A 25680-nucleotide genomic window follows, 5' to 3' on the forward strand; every position below is an offset into this window, starting at 1 on the left:
GCTTTACTAGCTCATTCCTTGGCTAGATTTAAATGTAATTTAGCACTGATTGGCTTCATATGCTAACTTTGTTCTACAGTGTCAATAAAAAGGGCCGAACGAACATCCACAACATTGTATTTCCAGCCCCAGCTTCCGTGGCAGTTCTGGCACTGACTGGACAGGACGGGACCTTAATTGACTGAAGAAAAACTGAAAACTGAGCTTTGAGATACTTTGATCGAGGTCACAAACAAGAATGAAAACGTCTAAGGATGTGAATATCAGGTGAGAAAACCTATTTCTCTCTCTCTCTCTCTCTCTCTATATATATATATATATATCTATATGTGTGTGTTTATGTTACTTTAACTTCACTTTACTTTGTAATTTAAGAACAGGAGAAACAGGTCTGTTCTTCCTTTCCACCATAGCAGAAATCCAACACCTGGATTTCCACCAGACTCATGTTTTGAGACTTAACACTACCGACAAAGTCACACATGTGACCTAGGTGAAATAGGTCTGTCCATAATATGTGTCAGGTAGCCATTTGTTTCCTTTCCTTAACTGGCTGTTTGAGTTGTGTCCCTCTTCTACTTAGTTAGTTTGGTTCCTGCAAAGAACACCACATAAGTTGATATACCGTTAGAAATTAACAGCACTCTTATGGACAAAAGTCATCTAAAAATGGCTAAACTCTCCCTTGAAACACATATACTCCACACAAACAGTTCTCAGAGACACACTGTTCAGTTGCTGGCCTCCAAGCTTCAGGTCCTGCATCTTGTTCATTCACTTTGTTGATTGCCCACATTAAACAGTTTGATCTTACCAGCTGCTGAGTCAAGATGTGCTGGCACATACTTGGCCTAGTTCCCTTTGATTCTGCTGTTCTAAATTATCCTTCAAAAAATAAACAGGGTGAGCAAAATGAAGCCAGTGCTGGTGGTTCCTCTAAACAAGCCAGGGAGGATATGGCAACATGACTTTTTGACTTAACACTTTGGCCCCTCATACAGAGGTTAGAACGTATTTCACAATTAGGATTCAAATGGCTTTCCCACACAGATCATCTACTGCAGTGTCTTACCTCTGCAGTAGCAGAACCCAAAACACATGTGATGTAGTCTACGTTGTAGGTGTTCATTCTTATATGAGTCGTCTGTCAAAGAGGCTCATGTCCTCTGGTCCTCGTGGGACGTTGTCACTGGACCAGACAAAACTGAGGAAGCTACTACTAAGAATTTGTCCTCATTGTTGCTTGCAAAAAGAGACTGATCGTCACACACTGTTTGCTGTATGAAGTTCTGCTGTGTTTATGGTAATTCTGAATGATATGGAGTCACTTTGTGACCTTATCCTGCAATCATTTCTAAAAGATCAGCTCTCAAGTCTGGCTTCTCTATCTACAAAAACTACTGGAAGAAGAGTTAATGTCTGCCCTGTTAAAATTCTCGAAGTGCATATTGCGGCAGCAGCCACTTGTTGGTTTGTTATGGTGACCGCAGGATGGGTGGTTCCTTGTCCAAGGTTGCTGACATTATAGCTCAGGCTTACACACTCAAGAATAATCAGGACACCAGATTTTGGGCCACTCTGGAGGTGTCTCAGAGGGTGACATTTTCATTGTGACTACCTGAGCTTTATCCTGTGCTATTACTTGCTTTCAGGATTATATAAATATGTCAAAAGTACAGCTATTATGCCAATTTCTCTTTCTCAGTACACAGTGTTCTGGTCAGGATGTGCCATTAGGTTACACGTAGTTTGAGTGTAATAGCATCCCACTAAAACCACTTTGCTTTCATTAGTCACAACTGTTATTTAAGTAGCTTGAGCAGTTCCTGGAAAAGGTCTCCTGCAAAGTTGAAACAAAAATATTCTCTTGGTTCATAACAACAACTTCATACTAACAGCGTTACTTCATAATTTATTTATTTAGCAAATTTGTCGTAGAAACACATTGCTCTTTGCATATCGCTTTAAAATGGTACTGATGTATTACCGTTCCTATCCAGGAGAGGGCAGTATTTGATTTTAAATGTGCAAAAGGAGCTGTTGGGTAAGATTTAATTTGGATTTATGACCAACGCTGAAAATGAATGCAAAACACTTTAATGTCTAAAACACCTAATATGGCCCTATTATGCTGCTTGAGAAAACACCATCCATTTGTTAAAAATATTTTGTAGAATATTTACATTTGTGTAATGATTTGCCTCTTTAACATAGGCAGTAACATGTCAGCTTTGAATTTTAATCTCCTGACTAATCAGAATCAGAATCAGCTTTATTTGCCAAGTATGTGTGACCATACAAGGAATTTGACTCCGGATTTTTCTCTGTCCTGTGCACCATACAAAATACAAAATACCAATAATAATAATAAAAAGAAGAATAAAATATTTACAAGAGAAAAAAAAAAAAATATATATATATATATATATACATGTAGTGCAAACAGTGGAATGAGGTAGTGCAAACAGTGTGATGGTTCACACAATGGCAGGTGGTTTACGGGGAGATCAGGGAGACAGCCTGGGGGAAGAAACTGTTTTTGTGTCTGGTAGTCTTGGCATACAGAGCTCTGTAACGCCTACCAGAGGGAAGCAGATCAAATAGTTTGTGTGCAGGGTGAGAGGGGTCTGCAGTGATGCTTCCTGCCCGTTTTTTGACCCTGGACTATAAGTCCTGGATGGAGGACAGGTCGGCCCCGATGATTTTTTCTGCAGACCTGATTGTCCGTTGCAGTCTGTTTCTGTCCTGTTTGGTGGCCGATCCAAACCAGACAGTGATGGAAGTGCAGAGAACAGACTGGACAATGGAGGTGTAGAAGATGGTCAGCAGCTCCTGAGGCAGGTTGAACTTTTTCAGCTGTCGCAGAAAATACAACCTCTGCTGGGCCTTTTTCCTGATTAGGTCTACGTGGGACTTCCACTTGAGATCCCGGGCGATTGTAGTTCCCAGGAACTTAAAGGAGTCCACAGTAGACACTGTGTTGTTGAGAATGGTGAGAGGAGGTAAGGTGGGTGGGTTCTTCCTAAAGTCCACTGTCATCTCCACAGTCTTGAGCGGGTTAAGCTCCAGGTTGTTCTGACCACACCAGAGGACCAGCTGGTCTACTTCACGTCTGTAGGCAGCCTCATCACCATCCTTGATGAGGCCAACTACTGTTGTGTCGTCCGCAAACTTAAGTAGTTTTACGGACGGGTCCCCTGAGGAGCAGTCGTTAGTGTATAGGGAGAAGAGCAGCGGGGAAAGAACACACCCCTGGGGGGCGCCGGTATTGATGGTTCTGGTGCTGGAGGTGATGCTCCCCAGCCTCACCTGCTGCCTCCTGTCAGTGAGGAAGTTGTAGATCCACTGAGAGGTGGAGGTCGGCACTGTGAGCTGTGAGAGCTTCTGGCGGAGGATTTCTGGGATGATGGTGTTGAATGCAGAGCTGAAGTCCACAAACAGGATCCTGGCATATGTCCCTGGGGTGTCGAGGTGATGGAGGATGAAGTGCAGTCCCATGTTGACTGCGTCATCCACCGACCGGTTTGCCCGGTAGGCAAACTGCAGGGGGTCAAGCCGGGGGCCTGTGATGAACTTCAGGTGGTTCAGCACCAGCCTCTCAAAGGATTTCATGACCACAGACGTCAGGGCGACGGGTCTGTAGTCATTCAACCCTGTGATGGTGGTTTTTTTTTTTAATTTTTAAATGTGAAGTGATTCTAAATTATTGAGCTCCAAATAATCATGATGGCGATATATAATGAATAAACTTTGATCATCAGACATCTTTCATGATACGCCATGATACGCCATTGCAGCGTATAAACTACAGAGCCTATAAGAAGCATTATACTGTGACCAGCAAATCAATCAGGGACAAGGAGTCACGTTATGTGGTTTCTTTTTTATTAAACATTTTCGCCAGTAGATGGCAGTAATGTAAATAAAATTACAAGTGTTGCCAGTCAGGCTTCAGCGACATAAAGCACAGCATTCTCCCTGTGACAGGGAATCATTTGCAGTTCACTAACCATACTCAGAAAACTAAATAAAATAATCTGCCCTGTTTAACTCCATCTTGACAAAGAAGAGAAAGACCCAGCTAGCAACTTAGTGCTCTCTCAGCATTTTTAGTATTAAAATATTGCCTCCTTGTAGTAGTGACTATCAGTATCTCTCTTAGTTTAAAATCCATATGATCTGTTATAGGAAAAAATAAACATAAAGGCAAAGGTTTCTTGTTATTATTTAATGACATTTTATTTTTAACTTGTTGCTTTGAAGAAGGCCCAGGGAACTGAAAGACTATGATGGTTAATTCTGTAGCAAATAATGTTCTGTTTTACAATATTCACTTGTAACAGTATTATAGACTCTTGTAGAGTTAATTAGCGTCAGCTCCGGATGCACAAAGTCTCGTTCATTTATGATACAAATAAATATATAAGATATATAATGAGCATTTTTTTTTGACGAATACCACGCGGCATTGTTTAGTTTTGGAGATTTAAAATGTTGTCATAAGGATACTGTCAGTGCAAAGGATTTGTAGTGAGTTTTAATCGGGGCACATTGCTGAAGTAAACAGAAAGGGAGGGGAGTGTGCGCAAGGCTTTGGAGACAGGCATGCAGACAGCCGACCACTGCAAAGTGTTGAGCGCGGGACAGACAGACAGACAGACAGGCTGTAGCCCACACCTCTCTCCTTCTGCCCAAGAGAAGACCCCAGACCTCTGCGCTCTCACGCATCCCAAACAATAATGTGAAAATCGGCTGGAAACGTTTGTCAGATGTTTAAACTGATCGTCGCTCCATTCTACTTAAGTGCCGTTTTCTTTCCAACACTGTCACACAGTTTGCAGTCAGGCTACAGCAGGCTATCCACCAAAAGGATACCTGGTGTGAGATGCGGCAATGTCCCGAGGAATATGCCCACGCGTAAAGTCTTGCGGATCCTTTTGGATTTTGTCAGCGGTCATATTTGCGGCGAATGTGATCGACGTGGACGCGTACAGCTGCCATGAAGTGAGGACCGCTTTCCAGCTGCGGCAGGTCGGGCCGCTGCACCGCGTACCGGAGACACCTGGCACAGGTGAGCCAGTGGGTTTGGCACTCTGGCTAAAAGCGCACTGCAGACAAAGTTGTTTTTTTTCCCCCTAAGGATCTAAGGGAAATCACACACTTGGCTTAAATTACAATGATCGTGATGTCAGTAAATTAATAAGGAGTGCAAATGTGTCTGTATATGTTAAAGAGAGACTTTAATGTCCAGTGCTGTCAAAGGCGCACGTGGGTCAGCACACACGCGCTCTGAGTGGTCTCCTAAAAGCAAAGCACGCACTCAAGTGAGGGCAGCAAGAGACGTGAGGGCAGGTTGTCTTAATATGTTTATATGTTTATATATGTTTCAATCCATTTTCATTAAATTCTAGGCATCATATCTGTTCAGCAATGATTCTTATTGCCCTGAGGTGTTTTTTTTTTCCTCTCCCATAAACTTGTATCTGTATGACAGACTCCATGTGATTTGTTTGGTTTAAAGCAGAGTCTCTTGATTTTTCTCCACAAATTGCCACTTCACATCCCACCCAGCTGGTTATCACAAGCAGGCTGTTTGGAAAGATTAAACAATTATTTTGCAAATTTCTTTTGGCAGAAAGCCCCCGAGCAGACTGGCAAGCTGCTGAGACAGGGTTTTTGAGCCTAGTGTGATGCCAAGGTCTCATATGGTTTAATCTCTATGGATAAAGAGGCTACAATACCGTGTCCACGACAGGGGGGACTGAATGATTTAGAGTGTTCAGATTGATTTGCTGAAGTCAGTCACCACCAACTCTTTAAGCCTACTTGCACTTGCGTTCAGGAGGCACAGTTTACGAGAGCAGACCGTCCCGACTCTGACAACAGGCCTAGTTTTTTGACACCTCTACTGACACGATTCACAAATTTTCCTGCATTCTGTCATTTTTTTTTTTTTGTCAGTGTGATGCTTGAAAGCAGCTTCAAATTCCTTGAAGGTTTTGTGGTGTGTGCTTTCCTCCTGCACACTGAGCAAAAGTTATTTTACGAGGATAAACATTGGTTCCAAATCTGTTTTGGAGGCAAAAGATGTTTTGAGCGGGTTTAGGCATTCGTTCAACTATGCTAGTTTTGCTCAAATGTTTGATTTGAAGCATAGACTTATATCATGATATTATGTTTATTCTATGTGGGGTAATTTCAGTCGTCATATATTTATTTGAACACAGCAGACCAGGCTGTTCATTGGGCTTTGGCATTATGTTTTCACTGAAGCCTTTTAAATCTTTTAATAGTTGCTGTAAATCTATTTTTCTTTATGAGTCTTCTAGACTCCAGGGTGTCTAAGACTTAGCTGCGCTTTTCCTTGTAAATACTCAAATACAAGTAGCTAAGCCATGTCCAGCTATCTGTATGACTGTGGACCAGAATTCTTACTGCAGTAGTATCGCATGCAGGTTGGTGGCAGCTTAAGTATCACCCAGTCTGAGCATGCAAGCTGTAAGGGGGAGAAGAGCAATAGATAGCTGAGTGGGAAGCATACCTAGAAGTGCATCCAAACCACTTGATATGTTTGTTTAGCAGGGTGTCACTACTAGCAACAGAGGATGTCAGGTTCATAGCAAGCAGTAGTTTAGGGTTAGCTCTTGAAGACAGCGCAATGACTTTGGTCTTCAGAGGATGTCAGCAGTCTGGAACGAGGGTTGGTGTTACTAGCTTTCATAATCCGCAATGCGTTGGCAGAAGCTACATATGACTTTCTTTGTTTGCATTTGCAGCTGCTGATGAGCATTTTAGCTGACAGTAAGCAAACAGAAGCATGCACACAATATGGTGCGACAAGTTTGCAGTAGTCTTTCCTTATAGTGAATTTCCCACCTCCAACCCCCAACAGTAAGAGATTTGACGTCTGAGACACACCCTCTATCTATGGCCAAAACATTATTGGAAAATTGGGCTGATATAATCCAGATACAGACTGCGGCCCTGTAGTCTGGGCTATTAATGGATAAATATTTATGTTTGTTTACAAGGTGTGGTGAGTTGCATTTTTGCACTCCACCACTTCTCTGCTGCACCTTCCCCTCACAGCTAATCAAACATTGCTGCAGCTTCACAAGTGCATTTTGGGCTTCTACCTTATTTTGCTTTTTTATTTGTACTCGTCCCACAGAGGTTGTTTTGGGTCAGGCGCAGTTCTGTCTTCAAAGGACTGACCAGTGGACGGGGGTGTTAGAGTGGGAGATTTGGTGTATATGCATGTGTGTACACAATTATGCGACTCTGCTTCAGTTCTCAGATCAAATGCCAACAAAAGCAACTCTTGAAATTTGAAGTGGCAAAACTTCAGCCCTTTTCACAGACCGATGTTTGTTTTAGGACACAGTGCTGTGTTTCATTCATGTGAGGTAAATGGATTTTTCACCCAGCGCCAGGAGTGTGGCAGCAGGGAACTTCAGAGCCGGCCGACTGGATATGATCCTATATAAAACAATTGCACTTTCACCATACAGATATTTTATTCTGCATTCCTTTGTTTTTCATTCTTGTCGAGACTGTCTTCCAAGACTGTCTTGTCCTCCAAAGAAAGCACGAAGTACCATAAGCGCTGATAGTGCCTTATGATCAAGACTGCTGTAATCTGATGTGACAGCAGAGGAAATACCCAGATTCTTTATGTGCTCAGATATAGCAATAGCTCATTGTAAAAATGTTTTTCATGTCAAGTTAAAGGCCTGTCTGAATTAATACCTACTCTTACAGCTTTCTTATTTCTTTCTCATTAATAGGAATGTTGTCAGACATTCTTATAGATGAATTCACAAGTGTGTGCTATGTTAATCAATGATTTTTAACAGGATTATTTTACCAACACTATATTGCTGCATTGAATTATTTTAGTCAAAAATATTTGCTTTGCACTGAATGTTTGTTTCCTGGGCCACACTTCAAAGAGCAACTTTATTACCACACTAGCTTCAGCATCAAAGAAACTTAGATAATGACTGACATGAAGTTTCTTATCCTGTGATTATTTTGAAGAGTTATGACCACTTTGGTGAGGTGGTACAGAGCCAAACACTCCATATTGAGATTACCACGGTCTGCTGATATAGCCTTTTGGAGATAGGTCATTTGGAAAGCAGGCAGCTAGCAGCGCTGTTTACAGACACAATACTTCAACAGTTGGCTTCTTGGATAACGTCCTCCAGATATGATCAACTCATTTTACAGCTCAGTTACAACTATCAGATTGAGCAGGGCATATCTGAGTGTGTACGCACGACACACACAGAGGCCTTTTTTTAAACATTTTACCTTGCAGTCATTCTTTGATTTACTGAGTCATTAAAAACTATTTTAGTTTGAAAGAGAAAGTGTCTTACATCTTGAATACAAGGCAAACAGGGTCATGTGTTAATAGCAAGGGAATGGCAACCCACTGTATTATCACATGTCGCCACATCCTTAACCAGTTACAGCGTAAAAAGGCTTGGCAAGCTGTTAAAGCTCAGCATGCTCTTTGATTGGCTGTAGTTATTTTTGATTTGCTTTTTAACTTGGTCTTCCTCGCCGAGAGAGTAACACACATTGCAAACAACTGCTCCATGCACACTTAAAATCATTGTGCATCTGCGTTTTCTTTTCCTGGCCATCGCTCAACTACCTGCTTCAGTCTAATGTGAAAACCACATAAAAACACCTCGAGTTAGCTTTGTAAAACTGAAGTCATTAAAAAAAGATATTGGAGGTAAAAAAGAAAAATAATTGCAGCTTTTCTGCCAGAGTCTTGAAGTCAAAGCACACAGCACTGATTATTTAGCTGACAAGTACATTGGATGCTCTTTCTCCAGCCTGTCCCAAACATTCCAGCCTTACCAGTGTTGCCAGTCCCAGTCTGAAGCTGATTACTCTGTCTGAGTCAGTCTCCACACAACATCTCTTATTGGATTTCAGCCTAAGTCTGTCTTGCGTTTCAGTGGATTGTGTGCGACCTTTCCCTCTTGGCTTGCTACTGTGGTAGAGGCGGATGCAATTTTATGAGGTTATTAGACTGCCGAGAATATCATCTCACCTCTACAGTAATATGACCACATAGAAAAGATGAACCTTCTTGCGCACTACGAATAGAAATAGTACATGAGAAGAGAGCTGGGTTCTGAGAAAGCTCAGCAGATTACGTCAAATGTTAACATAATTTCTCTGCCAGTCTATGGCTAAGTACCCCTCTGATATAATGCTGCTTCACCAGGTCTGCATCCATTTGCCCACCAGTCTTCCATTTCTCTCTTTAAGCTTTATCCATCCAACCTCTGCCCTCTGGAGACCGTGACAGTTGCTGTAGGCAGTTCCAGCCTGGGGTCTGGAAAATCTAAACATTCCAGTTGAGTCTCAAGGTTGTCCAAAAAAGCAGGTATGCGGCAAAGACCCTTTGAGATGTGTTTTCTTTCAACATGGTCCATCCAAAACACAGCAAATCTGTACAGAGTAAATATCCTGTGTGTTCAGTGGATCTGGAAACTTCAAAGGACACTGGCTTCCCGAGGCAGGAGAAGGCTAACTGCATTAATTGCCTGCTTTCTAACAAAGTTATTATTGTTTTCGGGACAGTATCAAAACAGCAACATCAGGAAACCGCAATCCTCCCGGTCATCGACACAGTCCAAATCAAAACAGAGTTTCCATACCATATTGAGGAGACGTGAGTGACATATAAATCATTTCATGAGAGCAGGATTTTATGTGTGGGAGAGTGAAAGGGGTAGTAACATAACCATCTTCTCAGCAGTACTGTATTCTACCCTACTACTGTATTACCATATATTGAGAATGGCATGTGAGTTAGCAGGGCAATTATGCAGTGGTAGAGTTTCCCCACTCAGGACTTTTGACTTGTGCAATGAAGGGCACTGAGGTGTTGCTGAAGAGATTGTAACTAACGAGTCAAGACCTCTGAGCCATGGCTTCAATACGGCAAATTACTCCAGTGGTATTTGTCACCTGAGGACGATTAAGAGAATTAGGATTCAGAGTTGACACTCAGTCTGGAGGGCGAAGTGTGTTCAGCTTTAGTCAAGCAGAATGAGTAGCATATATATTGGGAACTAATGACAAAGGACTCATGGAGTTAAGTCTTCTTGGGCTATTGGAGACTATTTTAAGTCAGATTAAAACCAAAAGTTATTTGATATCAGAGGAATATCTGCAACTTGTAGACAAAATTTATACTTAATGAAAAACTTTCTAAAAACAAAAAATAAAATAAAATTACCAGAGCTGGTCATATCATCTTCACAATCACATTCCTTCAAAGCTACATTTGTCATGACTATATCCCTGACTCATATGGTTATTGTGTAAGTATTTAGAGTAATGACACACCTTGATCATCGCTGGCACAGCCAGCCAGGTGTTGACGAGGAAACCACAACTATAGCTCGACCCTTAATTATTGTAGCATGGTCAGAATTTTATGGTAAAATCAAAACAAAGAGCCCTTCAGCAGTAGTTGCAGGGTTTGTTGTAAGGTTTTTTTATTTATTTTTATTTAGGTACAGGATACAATGGCTCATATTATAACTATAATACATATACATATTATTACTATGCAACCGTGTTGATTTTTAGTTCCAGTCCATCCAATCCAACATTTGAAGGACTTGAAAATTGTTGTTGAGTCATGCTCCCCAAACAGACTATCAAAGCTTAGGTAGTTTTGCAAAGGCTGAAGCGGAAAATTGCTGTGTCCAGATGTTCTGTTATTGTTGCGAAAGACGCCCACTAAATTTTGACTATAACAATATCAGAATCTATGCAGGTATTTGTTTTGACTTGGACACTCAACACCCTTTAAAGCTGTCACACTAACACCAAATGCTTAAATACAAATAAGCACATACATCACTGGGAAAAAAGGATGCTTTTAAAGGAAGTTGTAGCTGATACTGATTGTGATTTGCTGCATTTGTAAAATCTGATATTTTTGTCAATAAATGTTGTCCTCTTCAATGCATTTGGTGTGAAGAGTGTAATCAGTTAAAACAGTATGCTCAAATGGCTGCTAAATGCCTGCCAACATTTGCACTTTCAGCATGGAGCAGAGATGCTGGTACAGTGATGCCGCATTAAAACTGACTTTTTACAAGGAAAGGAAGAACTTGATGGATTGCGTTCAACCTGGATTTACAAGAAGTCATATTGTACCTGGACCACCTCAGAATGTTGTCTGTGTGATTGGATCTCACATGCATCCTCAGTGTGTCTTGGGCACATTCAGACCTCAAAGCTGTCCGCTTGTGACTGGATCACTCAGGTCGCATGTCAATACTAGGTCTGAACAGGGCTTTATAGTCTTCAAGACAGGAACCCTGAGAACTCAATACATACTTTGGTTTACTCCTTAAGCAGCAGGCATTGAAAGGTGAAACATTGGAAGAGATAGCGAAGAACACACTCAGAAACATGTTTGCTGTTGGAAAAAAACAAGCACTGACATGGCCTCTAATGATTCTAGAAAGTGGCCTGGTATATTCGTGACACAGTCAGCCTGCCCTGACTGCTGTGGTGGCTTTAACAGCCAAAGTCTTTCTGGGTATCACTTACTCCATGCAGCTACTCACAAGGGACGGAGAGGCCAGGCTGGATTCCGCTGTGAGTCCCTGGATATTAGTTTCATATCACAGATAACACACAAACACAAAGGAGAGAAAGAGCCAACCAGTGAGGAGAACGGGGTCATGGGCATAAGGGGAGAGAGGACAAATGCCAATTATGGTGAAGTGGCAATCTTAAAAGAGAACAAAATCAATCATAAGTTCAGCAAGCAATGAATATTACTTGCTGAGGCATATTTATTTCATGACATTTATAAAGCTGTGTGTATGCTTGATTCTGTTTAATAAATCTCAATCGTTGTGGAGACATGCACCTAAACCAGCTTCATTTCCACTCCCTTCAATTAACCATAAATAGATGTAAAAAATCCCTTAAACATGCATTTGCATATTGTGCTAACTGTGTCCACTCGTTAGAACCGAGAAGAAGAAAGAAGCACAAAAGAGCAGCATCAGAATAGCTGTCGCTATGCATGACAGTTGATGCATGGCAGTGGCTACTTGTAGTGCCCGTACCACTAATTCATCACATGTAGCCCACCCATAAACCATTATCTTGGAAATATCTCCGTTATCATTTTTAAACCTAAGAAGAATGATCAACAAGATTCTAGAGTTCGCATTGAATAGACTGAGCTCATTGTGAGGTAATGTATTTCATGAACTGGCTTATTTAAAATACAGTATCTGCAGTGATGAGGTCCCTCCTGTGTGTAGACTGCTATTTTTGTGAGTGACATACATATTCCTAGGATGTTGTAGATTGCTAGCAGTGTTCACTCACATTTCGTTTTTTAAAATGGACCCTGATTCAAGAGTTCACTTGTATATTTAAGACTTTAAATGTACATGGTTTGCATGTTGAAACACATGGGCTTTCTCATTTAAAACCATTGGAAATTACTATGCTGGATTTTCCCCAAAAAACTTGAACTCATTCATCCCTCTCAGTCATCACATATGATACGTTAGAAGTGTGTGGCAGTGTCTGTATCTGCAGAGTTGTTCTTCATGTTCTGCACTGTTGTAATGTGCTGGATGTTTCTAGGTGTAGACAACTTGGGAATGAGACTCAACTATCAACTATCTTTCTTGTTTACTGCACCTTTTAATGGTGTGTTTACAAACGGCAACTGACAAATTCTGGATAGTAGACCTTTAAGCCTGGTAAGAGCTACAGAGGAATAGTAGGCGTAACCTGTAACACAAATGTGTAGCATTGTTTTGTTGATTTTGTTGGTGATCCAGGTAAGCAAGAGATACAGGAGTATTCCTCAACACACACACACAAACAGGGCTAGACTTTGCAGAAATTGTGTTAACAGAAAGACAGTATCAACATAAAAAGTGTGGACTGCTACAGAGGTGGAGATAATGAGCTGGAAGCGGCAGGACAGCCAGTTATGACTTCACTTGTCTGGCTCTGGGATGGGAACAAATGGAGCCTCACTGGGTAATTAAGAGACACCCAGGCCTCACTAGGATATGCCAGGCAAATGGGAGAGAGGGAGCAGAAAGGGAAAGAGGGATTGAGAATGCAATCCTATTGTGTTTCATGGAGGGATTTGGACAGTGAGGCACTGGTCTTGCGGTCTGTCCTAAGGCCATGCTTTAGGCTCTGGTTACAACACCTGCCTCCAGCCCCCCTTGTTCGACTTCACCCCCCTCCCTCCCCAAAATGACTTATCATATCAAACTTCTGCATTGTGGAAATGTGTGTGAAAGGTCAGTTTTAATAGCCCTTGCTAATTGTGTAATTGTGACCTATCTCAGTGATATCATGACGTCTATATGTGTAGTAATGGTGAGAAGCAGATGACACCGGAAGGGCACTGTTTCAGCTGATGTAATTGTGCCTGATTGAGCTACTCTTTTGGATCAGAGTATTTGCAGTTAGGTCATTGCCCTTGCGGTTTTTATGAACTGCTTATTATGGCTGACGGCTGTCTAGTTCTGGAGGTGATCTCACACGAATTACTGTATGTGTGTGCATATGAGTGACAGTAAGCTTTGCATGTAGTCATTGCAAAATGCTAGCACATGCATGGGTTTTGAGTTTTCATGGGACCTATATTATACGTGCATGTACAAATGTATGTCTTGACGACATATATCAAATCATATGAGCCAATGATATTAATGCAGAGACGTATTTATAGCAGGAAACGTGAATGAATTCTTGGTCTACTTTCAGACCCTGCCATGGTGCCTCCTCTGTCTCCTAGTGGAGTTATGGCCAGTCTATCTATATGCATATTCAGAACACTATGCATATACTCGCACATATCTACACAGCACAATGTAGAATCAAATACACTATATGGACAAAAATATTCAGACCATTGCACCAACAGGGACATAGACAGCTTTGCAGCTGTAATAGCTTCCACACTTCTGGGAAGGCTTTCCACAAGATTCTGGAGTATTTTTGAGGGAATTTTTACCCATTCATGCAGTGAAGCATTTGTGAGGTCAGGCACTGATGTTGGGCAAAAAGACCTGGCTTGCAGTCTTTGTTCCAGTTCATCCCAAAGGTGTTTGATGGGGTTGAGGTCTTGGCTCTGTGCAGGCCAGTCAAGTTCCTCCACACCAAACTCATCCAGCCATGTCTTTATGGACGTTGCATTGTGCACTGGGACACAGTCATGATGGAAAAGGAAGGGGCCTTCCCCAAGTTGTTGCCATAAAGCTGGAAGGATAGCATTGTTCAATGCTGAAGCATTAATATTTCCCTTCACTGGAAATAAAGGGATTAGTCCAACCCCTGAAAAACAACGCCATATCAATACTTTTGTCTATATAGTGTATATCTCATATATTCTATATATAAACAACATTTATATTTAGAATTTTCACTTAAGATTTGTGAACTTATCCAAACTGGTGTACCTCAGCTATTATGTTCTTTCATTGCCTATGGTATACTCTATGTGTTATCACATACTTGAAATCTGAAAAAAAAAAAAAAATGAAAATGAAAAATATTGGTTAAAAAATAATTAAGAAACATATGTCACTTTCTACTTGACTTTCCTAGATGTGGATCTGTTGGTTTGCAAGCACCAGGGTCCGTCTTGCTGCACCCGGAAGATGGAGGAGAGCTACCAGTTTGCTGTAAAAAGAGAAACCCTCCACAACATTCACTCCTACAGCTATGAGCTGGAGCACCTCCTCTCCGGCCACTCGGATGCTTTCCAGGGTAAGTGTGGGGACAAAAGGGATAGGATGGGAAAGGGATGTTTATTGTTATTATTATTATTATTATTATTATCCAAATTAACTTTGTTTTTGTTTCTTTCAAAGAATATTTGACCTTTTGGTGAAAAAATGTTTCACTTAGTTCCACAGGGTTACAGTAACTGGTGTGCAGGCAAGAGTGCAACTCAGAAAAATGGGCACAGCTTCACTTTCTCCCCTCTTCCCTTCTTCTGTGGGTTTGGCAGCAGCAGAACTGCGGAGAAGGTTCAGTTAGGGTAAACGTGAAAGAGAGGGTATAGAGGCCTTTTTCTCAGACTTAAGTGTTTGGTGGAAGATGGTCTGCTTTATCATTATCTGATCTTTCTCTCAGGACAGCACAACAATTGCTGGAACCCTTAAAGAAATTACAGTAGTTTGGAGAGTGAAACAATTGTGCACGGTAATTATTTTGTTTGTTTGTCTGGTGTTTATTTTTGGGTGTTTTTTTTTTTTTTGCGATGCTTCTTTGGTAGCCTGGTCAGTTTAGATGTCTGAGTTCCGGATAAACAAGGCTTTGCAGTAGATACAAAGCCTGTTTCCGAGAGGTCTTGCCTGCCAAAGAGTTTTTCACTATGCCCAAGTGAATCAAGCAGTCCACCATTTAACCAAGCTTGTCCTTTCTCTTCCTCTGGTAATTGCAGTGTTATTTATATAACAGATCAGTTTTTCCTCCTCAAAACCTCCAACACAATGCCAGAGGGTGGAAGACATGCTTTGGATTTTTTTAGTGTTACAGGAATTTTAGTATAATACAGTTAGCTTCATAAGACAATGGAGTATTTAGGCACCAAATTGGCCAAGACCTGTTTTATGATGGATGTATTGGTCGCTGTTGCTTGCTGTAAATTATGGAAAATATGTGTATCAAAGGATGGTATGGAGAATAAAACTAGTTAGATAACACACAGGGAGAAATGTTCATCTTCAGGCCTGAAATTTACAACGTTTACTGATCATGTTTAAATGCCATCTGTACAGGATAAACAGTTACAGTGTTAAAGTACTAAAACACAGTCACAGTCCCTTCGAACATATGTCTGTGTATCTGGGTACAGAGTTCTTGAGATAAAGTCCCTCTCACACTTGTTTCACAAGCAAGTTGGTTACATGAATAGAAGATACTGTGTTTGAAAAGTGTTCCTGGTATTTGTCCTTTTCATCATCATTAAGATCTTTCCCTTCTTACCTCATGTCTGAGCCTGTCTGGAGAATGAAGATCAGGTGTTCCACTTGTCCAGAAAAGGCCAAGATGGAAAATAACAATGGAATAACAATAGAAACTGTAGTGTGGCAGTGCCGAAAATGATGATGTCACTAGCCCTCAATTTGTGAGGCCTTCTAAGGACAGTCTCTGTGCTGTCTGAGTGCCTCGAGTGGAATGTGAAGTAGCAAGTGGCTCATATACCACATGAAGTAATTAGAATATGATTTTGGCTGATACCATTGGTGCTGTTATTCACACGCGGGATGGTGGAAAATTGTTTGTGGGGTAGCTTTCTTCTCCTATCACATTTTCTTTGTACTGGATCTATCCAATTGCATCACATGCAGTTAACCACAGAGCCAGTTGCCTGTAGGCTAAAAACTCTTCTGCTGTTAATCTGATGTGTTTATTTGATAATGCTTTCATGGTGTGGATGCTGTTTTCTGTGTGACTTCCCATCTGTCTGTCATTCAAGTCATACAGTAAATCATTTAATGACAGACTGTGTAGCCTTTATTGTTTCGGCTCAAAAGCATTCCTGCTGCTTGCTGAAGGCTAGGCAAAAAGACTTTGAAAAATAGATGGTGTGTGAGTGTGTTTGTGTGTATGTTTGTGTTTTTGTTGGCCTGACATTGTTTTGACAGCCCTAAAAGCCCTACTGTGCTTTGTCATGTGTGGGAGTTTTTATGTCATGAGTGTGACCCCATAAACACAAACCACATTTATGAATGCTGCAGTTTTTTCTTTCCTCAAATGTTTCATGGAATTCTTCAGATTTTACTGTCTTCTCTTTCACTTCGACTGACACTCCCCAGATCACACAGGCAACACAATCAGGTTACTTTTTCATATGTAACAATCTTTTCTGCAGTTTCCTCCATTTTCCGCCCTTCCACTCACACCCCCCCCCCCCCCCCCCCCATTTTTTCAGACAAATGTTGTACCATCATTTCAGATCTCCATCCATACTACACTCAGACGGCTGTCTACTGTCTGCAAAAATTACATTTTTTACTCTCTACTTTCCTATGCTCACTTACTTGCATTTTAACTGCCTAGTGGTAAGAGGAAATTTGATGAAGCTCACCGATAATGCTATCTTTATTAAAACATTGTCATTTACTTGTTCAGTTCTCTGTGCAAGAAATCACTTGTTGGCCAGTGGTTGTTCGAGCAATCCAATTTGCGTGTGTGTATGACAGGTGGGAATGATGAGCAAGAGAGTAAGTATCTGGGTACACTGTATACTCACACTGCTGGGGAGCAGATGTCAAGAAAATGCTGACACTTTTGTTCACCAGTGTCACTGATATGAGGTGGGACTTGGCCCACAGCTAAAGGCCATGACATCAGTGTGTGTGTGTGTGTGTGTAATGTGGGAGCTCGAATGTGATGTACATCTTGATCATTGTGTGTGTGTGCGTATATACATGTGCACCAAAGACATGTGAGCATGTGTAATATTTACCACCCATGCAAGTCAGCATGACCATCTCAGGGCTCAAGTTCTCCTCGCAAGAGTTGACAGATGCCTTTCAGAGAAATGTATTCTCCTGTCCTAGATAGCTGTATATCATCAATGGAAGTGCACCACATTTAAAACTTTAGGTGCCCTTCAAAGAAGGGACAAGAAGTTCATTTGAGAAAGTGCGACAGCGAGAGGGAGAGAGACAGAAGAGAGAAAGAGGCCATGGCAAGGACGCTGCCTTCCACTTATTGAGGCGACATAATTAGCTGATCCTTGTCTCATCATCCAGGAACTCCGCCGTCCTGGGAGATGGCATGCGTGTGAGTGTTTGCAAGACACACAGTGATCAAAATGATGATCTGAAACACAGGGATACTTGAGGGTCTTATTCCGCATTCTGTTAATGGCACAGTGCAGAACAGGAGGACTCGGAGATTTGAGGGGGAAAGTGAGAAATGTTACAGACTGCATGGTTTGTTGGTGCGACTGTTTGTCTCCCCACTCTTTCACTGGTAGCTGATTTCAAACTACTGTAATTGTCTCCCTGTCTCTTGGGAGTTTGCAGCCTCCCTGATTGTCTGCTCGGAGACAATAGACAGTATTTTCATTGTCTTGTTGCTCTTTGCACCCCTACCCCCCAATATATCTCATTCCCAATCTAGGTAGCCTAAAGCCTTATAGTTCATAAGCCATCTGAGTTGATTCCATTGCTTTGCATTCCTCACTTTCACTGTCGGGATCATCCTGGGTGGCTTAAAACAATACGGCCTGTGTAAAAGTCACTGCCTTTTTTTAATTAAATGCTGATGATTTATGTGTTATAAATGTGGGCATGTGTCTGCATGTCTATATATGTGTGTGCAAATGATAGGAATGTGGACTCACTTGGCTGTTGTGTCCTAGCTTCATTCTGACAGACACAAATCCTTCTGTCCATATTGCAGTCTTTCTGAATTTGTGTGGATGTTCTCCCACTTGTTTTGTTGTTCTGAACTTTTTAGTCTGTCCTCTTTCACGTCATAATTTTTTTCTCTCACTCCATGTCTGCATGCATTTTTCTCTGCAGATGTTTTGAAGTGGGTTATTGCTCTAGAGGCTGATGGTTGGACACAGGATGACATTGTGCTGCACCATGAGCTCATGCTCAAATTAGGGAGGATATCCGGAATCCATCCCTACACGTCTCATTTAATCATACAGGGTGGATGGAGGACGTGTTTATAGACCTATTGTGAAGTGAATACTTTCTGCATTTGAGTGTGTGTGTCTGTGTCTGTCTGTGTGTGTGAGGTAAGCCTTTTTTACCTGTGCCTTTCTAGTCTCCTGAGTAGTTTCAGTGAAAGTGTGCACAGGTGTGTTTGAATGTGGTTCAGGTGTGTGCATTAGGTGGACTAACTTTAAAGATATTTGAATCAGCAGGCTTTTGCCCCATAGATTAATTTCATATTGCTGTTACTCTCCCTCGCTCTTCCTGAGTGTCTCTCTCCCTCTGTGGTCCATGCTTTGTCAGCAATGGTTGATTAACAAGAGCATGCTGGGTCTAGGTGGGCACCATGCCAGCTGCTTGCTCGCTCTCACATGCGCTGCAGGGAACCCTCATGTCTTAAAAATAACCCAGCTGCCAAGAGTGTGCTGCACAGAATGAAACCATAAACACAAAATTATTTTTCTTCTTCACCCCAAAAGTTTCCTTTCATTTTTCTTCATCACTGTTATTCTTTTCCCAACAGTCTGTCTTCCTCACCAACCGTCCATGCTCCCCAATGTTACATCCAATGCCTAAACAAATATGAGGCTTGTGTAGATTAGCCTGCCGCCAGTCTCCTCAGCCATAATTTGACATACTTGCATAAAATGAAACCGAGATAAATACACTTCGCCAACACAATCTCTTTTCTCGTGGCATCATCATATGATACTACTTTGCAAATACTAGTTCTGACAGTGTCTTTGGGTTAGGCTGAACAAATGCTTCTGGTGCTGGGTAAGCTTCATCAATCTCACTACTATTGTATGAGGTCAATAAGCTTGATGTCCAGGAAGTATCTTGGTAATCAGACAAAGTCGCATCTCCCAGGGCTTGTTCTCTGTCCAAGAGAATTTGGCTTTTCTGGAACACAATCTGTCTGTCTGGCTGATGGGATTTGTTCTCTACTGCTGCTGATTGGTCCAGCTTGGCCTTTTCCTGTGTGCTGTCTGACTCTGCTGCACCCGTCCTTCCCAGACTGATCCCACAAGTCATAAAATGTGTGTATGTGTGGGTGTGTATGTTTGATGAGATATAGATCTGCGTGCAGACGTATGTACACATGGAGCAGCTGACATTCTTTTTTTCTTTCAGAAAATGTCTAACGAGAAGACAAGATGAGTTCTCTTTTTCTGTGAAGTTTTTATGCATCTACCTTTTTTCAGTTTGACGAAAGGAAATATTAAGAAGAGAACAGAAATGATGCGTTTTTACCAAGAGAAGAAATGAGGGAGTATTAGGAAGACGTAGTGCGAGGGAACGAGGGATTTAACATCGTAAATTGGCCAGACTCACATGTCTGTAAGAGCAAGCTGCTTCCATCTGACGCCTGTGGGAAATCAGGGTGTGCACTTAATATGTGCTTTTAATTCAAAGTGGATGAGCACCATGATCTACATGTCTCCGTGTTGTGACTCACGCTGTTGCTTCAGCCCAAAGTTGGTTGGAGTTGGCTGTCCTTCTCTCATCTCTCACCACCAACTCACTTCACCCCCCCCACCACCACCCCATTCAAGTCAGCTTACTTTCCTCATTACGCCCAATGTTGGACGCTCCTCTGCTTCCTCTCCCTCTTTCTCCTCGCCTGCATGGCTCCTAGCACACCATTAAGGAGTCCCCACAGTGGGCTTTATTCACTGATCCTTTCGATCATTCATCCATTGTATTTCAGAGGGGAAGGCACCATAAATGAGAGAAATGGATAGACAAAAAAAATGTTGTTTTTACCTTGGCCAGCCATGTGAGATCCCTGATGGATTATGATATCTGCTGTACTGTCTGCCAAAATGAATAGTGGGTTTACATGGGTTTGCATTTAAATGAACCACAACATAGTCTATCGACTGTGAACATTTCATTTGATTTCAGTAGTACAATGAAATTTGTCCTTCACAAATATTTATAGAAATTTATCTCACAAAATGTGCCGGAGCACATGCCGAGCATAAGCGTAAGGGCTTGGCCCTAATCAAAGTGTAGTTTTGGACATAATTGAAACAATGCATAAGGGACCTATGGTCAATTCATAATGAAGCTGAATAATGAAAACAGGCCGCACCTGCTAAGAAAAGTGGAAAATTCTTCATTAGACTCCCTTTCATCTTGGATTCCTTTCACACCTAAGAGTCGGCTTGAGGGTCTGTTTCATGTTAATCTTATGGTCGCCTAAATGTTTCCTTTCTGATTTCATCTGGAGTCCAGTCACTCCGTCTCCGGCTCTCTAATCATCATCAGTTTTCACTTATGTATCTGGTTGTTAGTATGACGAGGCCTTTTTTGTTTATCACAAAAACCCCAGACTGGCATTATTTATAGCCAGATTTTAGAGAAAATGCCTCAGTTCTATTAGATTCACTTCTTAATGTCCCAGTCTCCAAAGTAATAAGCCACTGGCAGCTGATTTGCTGTTGCATGGAAACTACTTTTTCTTATAATTCTAGCTTTCCTGCACTTGAGTCCTTTTTGGGAATGCATGTTCTGCTGCTCTCCAATCTGAATATCAAAACAATATCTCACAACTCAATAAAACGTGTATGCAGCAGTTCCTGTAAGCCGTGAAAAGGAGATGAACTTAGCTTATCATGCTTATTAATAATGCTGTATACATAGTTATTATTGTGTATGGCACTTCCTGCTGCTCCTCAGCACTACACTATATCAAAAGAGACACTGTGGTTTATATGCCAATAAACAGAGAAATGGGAGGTCTCCATAGGCCTGTGGCCCCTTAATGCTTAGGACCAGAGGTGCTGTCCATCAGCCTGTCAACAGTCTGCCCTCGTGCTGGCCCTCCATATCTCCCCTTTATGGTATAAGCCATTTGAACAGCCCTTCTCTAAGCCCCTCACCCACCACTGCCCCTATGCTCTGTCTCCTCTGTCCCTGTCCTTCTCTCGTCTGCTCATTCCCCTGCCTTCGATCATGTTTCCCTACTTTGGCCTAAGCAGTGATCCCCCCCATCCAGTCTTCCAACCCCATCACATTATAGCCCAGTGCACCCTGAACGCCCCTGGCATCTGTGGAATTGTTTATGTTTTAGAGTTTTGATATAGCTTGCCTGCCTTTTTAATTACCGGAATGCTGATGGAGAGATGAGGAGCCTGCCTCCTCCTCCTCCTCCTCCACCTCCTCTTCTTCCACCTCCTGCCCTTCCTCTAAAGCTCATTTTCCCACCTGTTAGAATCCTGATAGGACACACAAGCATTCGGATTTGGTGCCAGAGTTTGCTTAAATTCATGCACACATATTTGTGATTGCATATGTGGGTATGAGGGCTTGTGCAGTCATGGTGATTTTGGCAGGAGTGCAGCTCCCCTGTCCGTGCAGGTCAAATTTGCACGAACAGCATGTCTGTGTGTGTTGTCAGTCAGATGGGTCATGCTCCCACTTTAGACTTTAGACATGTGGTTTTGATGAATCAGATTGATTCATTGACTTATTAATAGTTTATTACCATTAAACGGTTTGATGGGAGATTGTATGACATAGCAGCTCCCCAGTGTAACTTAAGATGATCAGTCCTGCATGGGAGATGGCTCTATGTACAGTTTTTCTACTAATTAAAACAGGGATATGTAATCTACACGTGTCGCTGTCGCATATATCTATGTGGTGACCTGTCTGAAACCCAAGCCTGTGGTAGGATTAAATGCTTTGCCTGAGAAGACTGTTGGTCAGGTCCAGGTCTGATTGCCTAGATAGGAAGGGCCCACAGCTCTGTGGAATGAGAACAGTGTCTTCTACCTCATTATCACAATATTACCACATCTTACATCTCATATACATTTGAGCACACCCACATACACGCACCTCTCCAGACCTACTTGCATGTATTTAAAAATACAGACACACATACTTGCAGTTAATAAAAGATGCAGTGTCACTTATGACTCAGAAACAGTTTATATATGATTGATGATATGATAGAAATAGTTCCAGGACCACACAATTAGTTTGCCATTTTTTTTTTAAGTCAAGTGGAGTCAAATATCAGGTACATTTTGCTTTTGGGCTTATATTTGTCAGCACTGTGTACAAAAGACATGTTATGGTAAGGTAAAGAAAGATGTAATATAGTATAAGAATATTTGCTATTGTACACCTGTTTCTAAATGAGCTGGACATCCTAGCTTTAGCTCATTCTGGGGAATAATTACTGCGACTAGGAATGCTGCATTGTCTGAGGAACAGGAAATACCTTGTCAAGTTAGACAGTTTCTCACTTTCATAACATGTTTTCATTAAGTCATTACATTTGACTGTGAGGCTTAGCCACACTTTGGAGCTGTGGGGACACAGTGTAACAATGCACACGTGTAACTGATGTAACCGCTTAGTTGCTTTGCGGCTTTCATTTGCTGTCTGCCAGAATGTCTTTTTTGAGGAGTAATCTGTTTGTCCATGTCTTGTATACACACTAACCATGTTGATGGTTGTCTGGTGCCACATGTCTTGACTTGATTTTTTTATTTATTTTTTATTTTTTGGCAGCCTAGCTTTGATGCCTTGGTCTTGAATACCTGCTTGAACTCCGACAGTGCTCCTCAGTTAGAATGAGCATAAATCTTTCTCAAATTAGGAATTGGGCGCACAATAGTTAAATCATCCAGCTGCCACTGTGCATGTTTTGACTCAGTTATTGTGGCAGCTTCACCGTGGTGACACTTAAGCTTTAATCTTGCCAGTAAAATACTGAGTTACTATGCTGAATGTAAAATGGAAATAACTTTTTCTGATTAAACCCAGATTAAACCCAGTGAGCTCAGACAGTGGCCACTGGAAAGGTATGGTATAATATTCAGTCACAGAAACATAAACACATACTGAGTTTAGGCCACTGCAGGACCCAGGCCTCCCCTGCTTTGGCACTGCTGCTTTTTAACCATTTTAATACCTTGTTTATTCCAAGCAGGGAGTATGTCAGATTAGCCCCACAGGACCACAGACAAAGCAGGCCTGTTCAGTCATTCCTGTATAGTTAGCTTGGCAATTATGTGTTTTTAATTCCGGGCTTCTGTAGATAATTGGTTCAGGCAAAATAGCCTCAATCCAACCAGACTTCATTTCCCCGGAAGCTAACTGATGGGAGACTGTGGCATGGTAATGACAGCCACCCACAACTGTGTGTGTCTGTGGTCGAATCCAGATTCAGACACAGTGGTCAGACAGAACAATCAAACTCAATTGACTATCATGCTGTGGTAGTTAGGACATAAAAAACTGTTGGTTTCTTGTTTTTTGTTATCACCCTGTTTCCTGTTGCTGGAAAGTAGAGTAGAAAAACTCACTGATTCTCTGAACTCAATGATTGCACTTGATTTATCACAGAATGAAAAGCAAGATTCATTTGAGCGTGGGAGAGAGCTTGATGGAGAACAGAAAATAACTGATGCTGAAAATGAATGAATCATGGGATCCATTTTTTCCACTTTGTGAGAAGAGTGAGGGTGGAGAGGCAGTAAGGTGGACTTTTGCCCCTATTCTTTGTGTTCAGAAAAGGACATGTTTGAAGTAACAGCCATGGAGAGACAGGGTAGTGCTGTGGACCCGGGGGCCAAATGAATCCAGATGTCAGAGCATGTTCACAAGGTGGAGTCCACTTGTACAGTAGTTGTTTTTCCTTGTTCAAAAGTTCAGTCGCTTCTTTTTATTCCATTTTTCCTGGCGCTCTCCCACTCTCTTCCCCTTTTTTCCTCTTTCGTGTTCTCTCTGTGTCACTATCTTGGCAAACGAAAAATAAGCTTTTTTAACAAGTATGGAATGTCTTAAGGATTTAATGATCCTGTCATAAACCCTTTGAAAGATGAGCATTTAGTCATAGTGCTCTTGAGAGGCATAAGGCTGATTTTTTTGTTTTGTTTTGTTTTTTTAAATTCACCCTCTCTCACCTCACCTCTTCCTGAGAACACTTGATTGTCTTGTTATGCAGACTAGTTTTGGTTTGTCCCCACCACACCCTACAGAGAGTAAGATTAAACCATGGTATTTCTGAGCATGATAATTTTATAATAACATTATGTAATGTCATGTAACCTAAGCCTGTGAGTACATCTTGTGGTGTAAATTTCTTGTGGCTATCGAGCCTTGTGGCCTGACTGGCAGGCAAGCAGGCAGACCTCCTGCTGGGACCAACTGTGCAGCCCCACAGGCTTTAGGAGACAGGGAAGTAGAACTGAAACTGTAACTTCCTAGGCTGATCTAATGCTATTTTTGCTCATTCCCTTTCTTTTTGCATCTTTTCATTTTGTGGCTCCTCTTAGTCTGTTTCTAGCTTGACATCTCTGGATGTCTTTCTGACTGCTTTCAGCGTTCAGTCAGACTCCAACCTGTCACCCTTTGTTTTACAGCAATAATCCCTAACAGTCCATTACATGTCATGTCTGTCTGCTTTATGTCTGTCACACGCAGTCATGCTTTTCAAAATCCAACCAGCTACAAGTTTAAATTAAATGTGCACAAGAGCAGGTCTGATCATGACAATGGAGTTTCCTGGTGCATTACAAATGAGTTCTTTTACTGGCCAGTGGGGAGTCCCCGTGTGTCACAGACAGCGGTCATATTAGTGCAGCTGTTGAGGAGGACATGACTGTTGTTATCCTTCTGTCTGTGAGCTGGGAGGGGCTGGACACACACAGACACAAACACACAAATACAGTCATTTGATAACAAACACTGTGGTGATACAGATTCACTAGGATCTTTTATGAATGACTACTGAAGTGTCAAGCAAACCAATTTTATAACTTTTGAGTCGCTGTATGAAGCTTATACTTAGTTTGTGCGTGTGTGTGTATGTGTGTATGGTGTGTTGGCACCCTTGTTCTCCTGTCTCAATTTCTGTACAGTTGCTACTGCTCCCTCATGTCCTGGCATGATTTTAAACTGACATCACACCCCACAGGAGAGTATTATG

General features: G+C 41.7%; 1 protein-coding gene across 4 annotated transcripts in view; it reads left to right on the top strand.

The window, feature by feature from the left end:
* Position 1: 1 nt before the first annotated feature.
* Positions 2-25680, top strand: part of gpc5c (glypican 5c) — a 95353-nt gene continuing 69674 nt past the window's right edge. The window contains exons 1-3 of one of the 4 annotated variants that reach the window (XM_046407361.1): positions 2-267; positions 9295-9412; positions 14650-14811. In XM_046407361.1, the coding sequence (XP_046263317.1) occupies positions 14703-14811 (109 nt within the window). In that variant the 5' untranslated portion in view covers positions 2-267; positions 9295-9412; positions 14650-14702. Of the gene's footprint in view, positions 268-4604; positions 5072-9294; positions 9413-14649; positions 14812-25680 lie in introns of those variants that run through there. The other 3 variants (XM_046407359.1, XM_046407362.1, XM_046407358.1) reach the window with 3 other exon arrangements.

This window comes from Scatophagus argus, chromosome 13, assembly GCF_020382885.2.
Source record: "Scatophagus argus isolate fScaArg1 chromosome 13, fScaArg1.pri, whole genome shotgun sequence".
NCBI lineage: Eukaryota > Metazoa > Chordata > Actinopteri > Scatophagidae > Scatophagus > Scatophagus argus.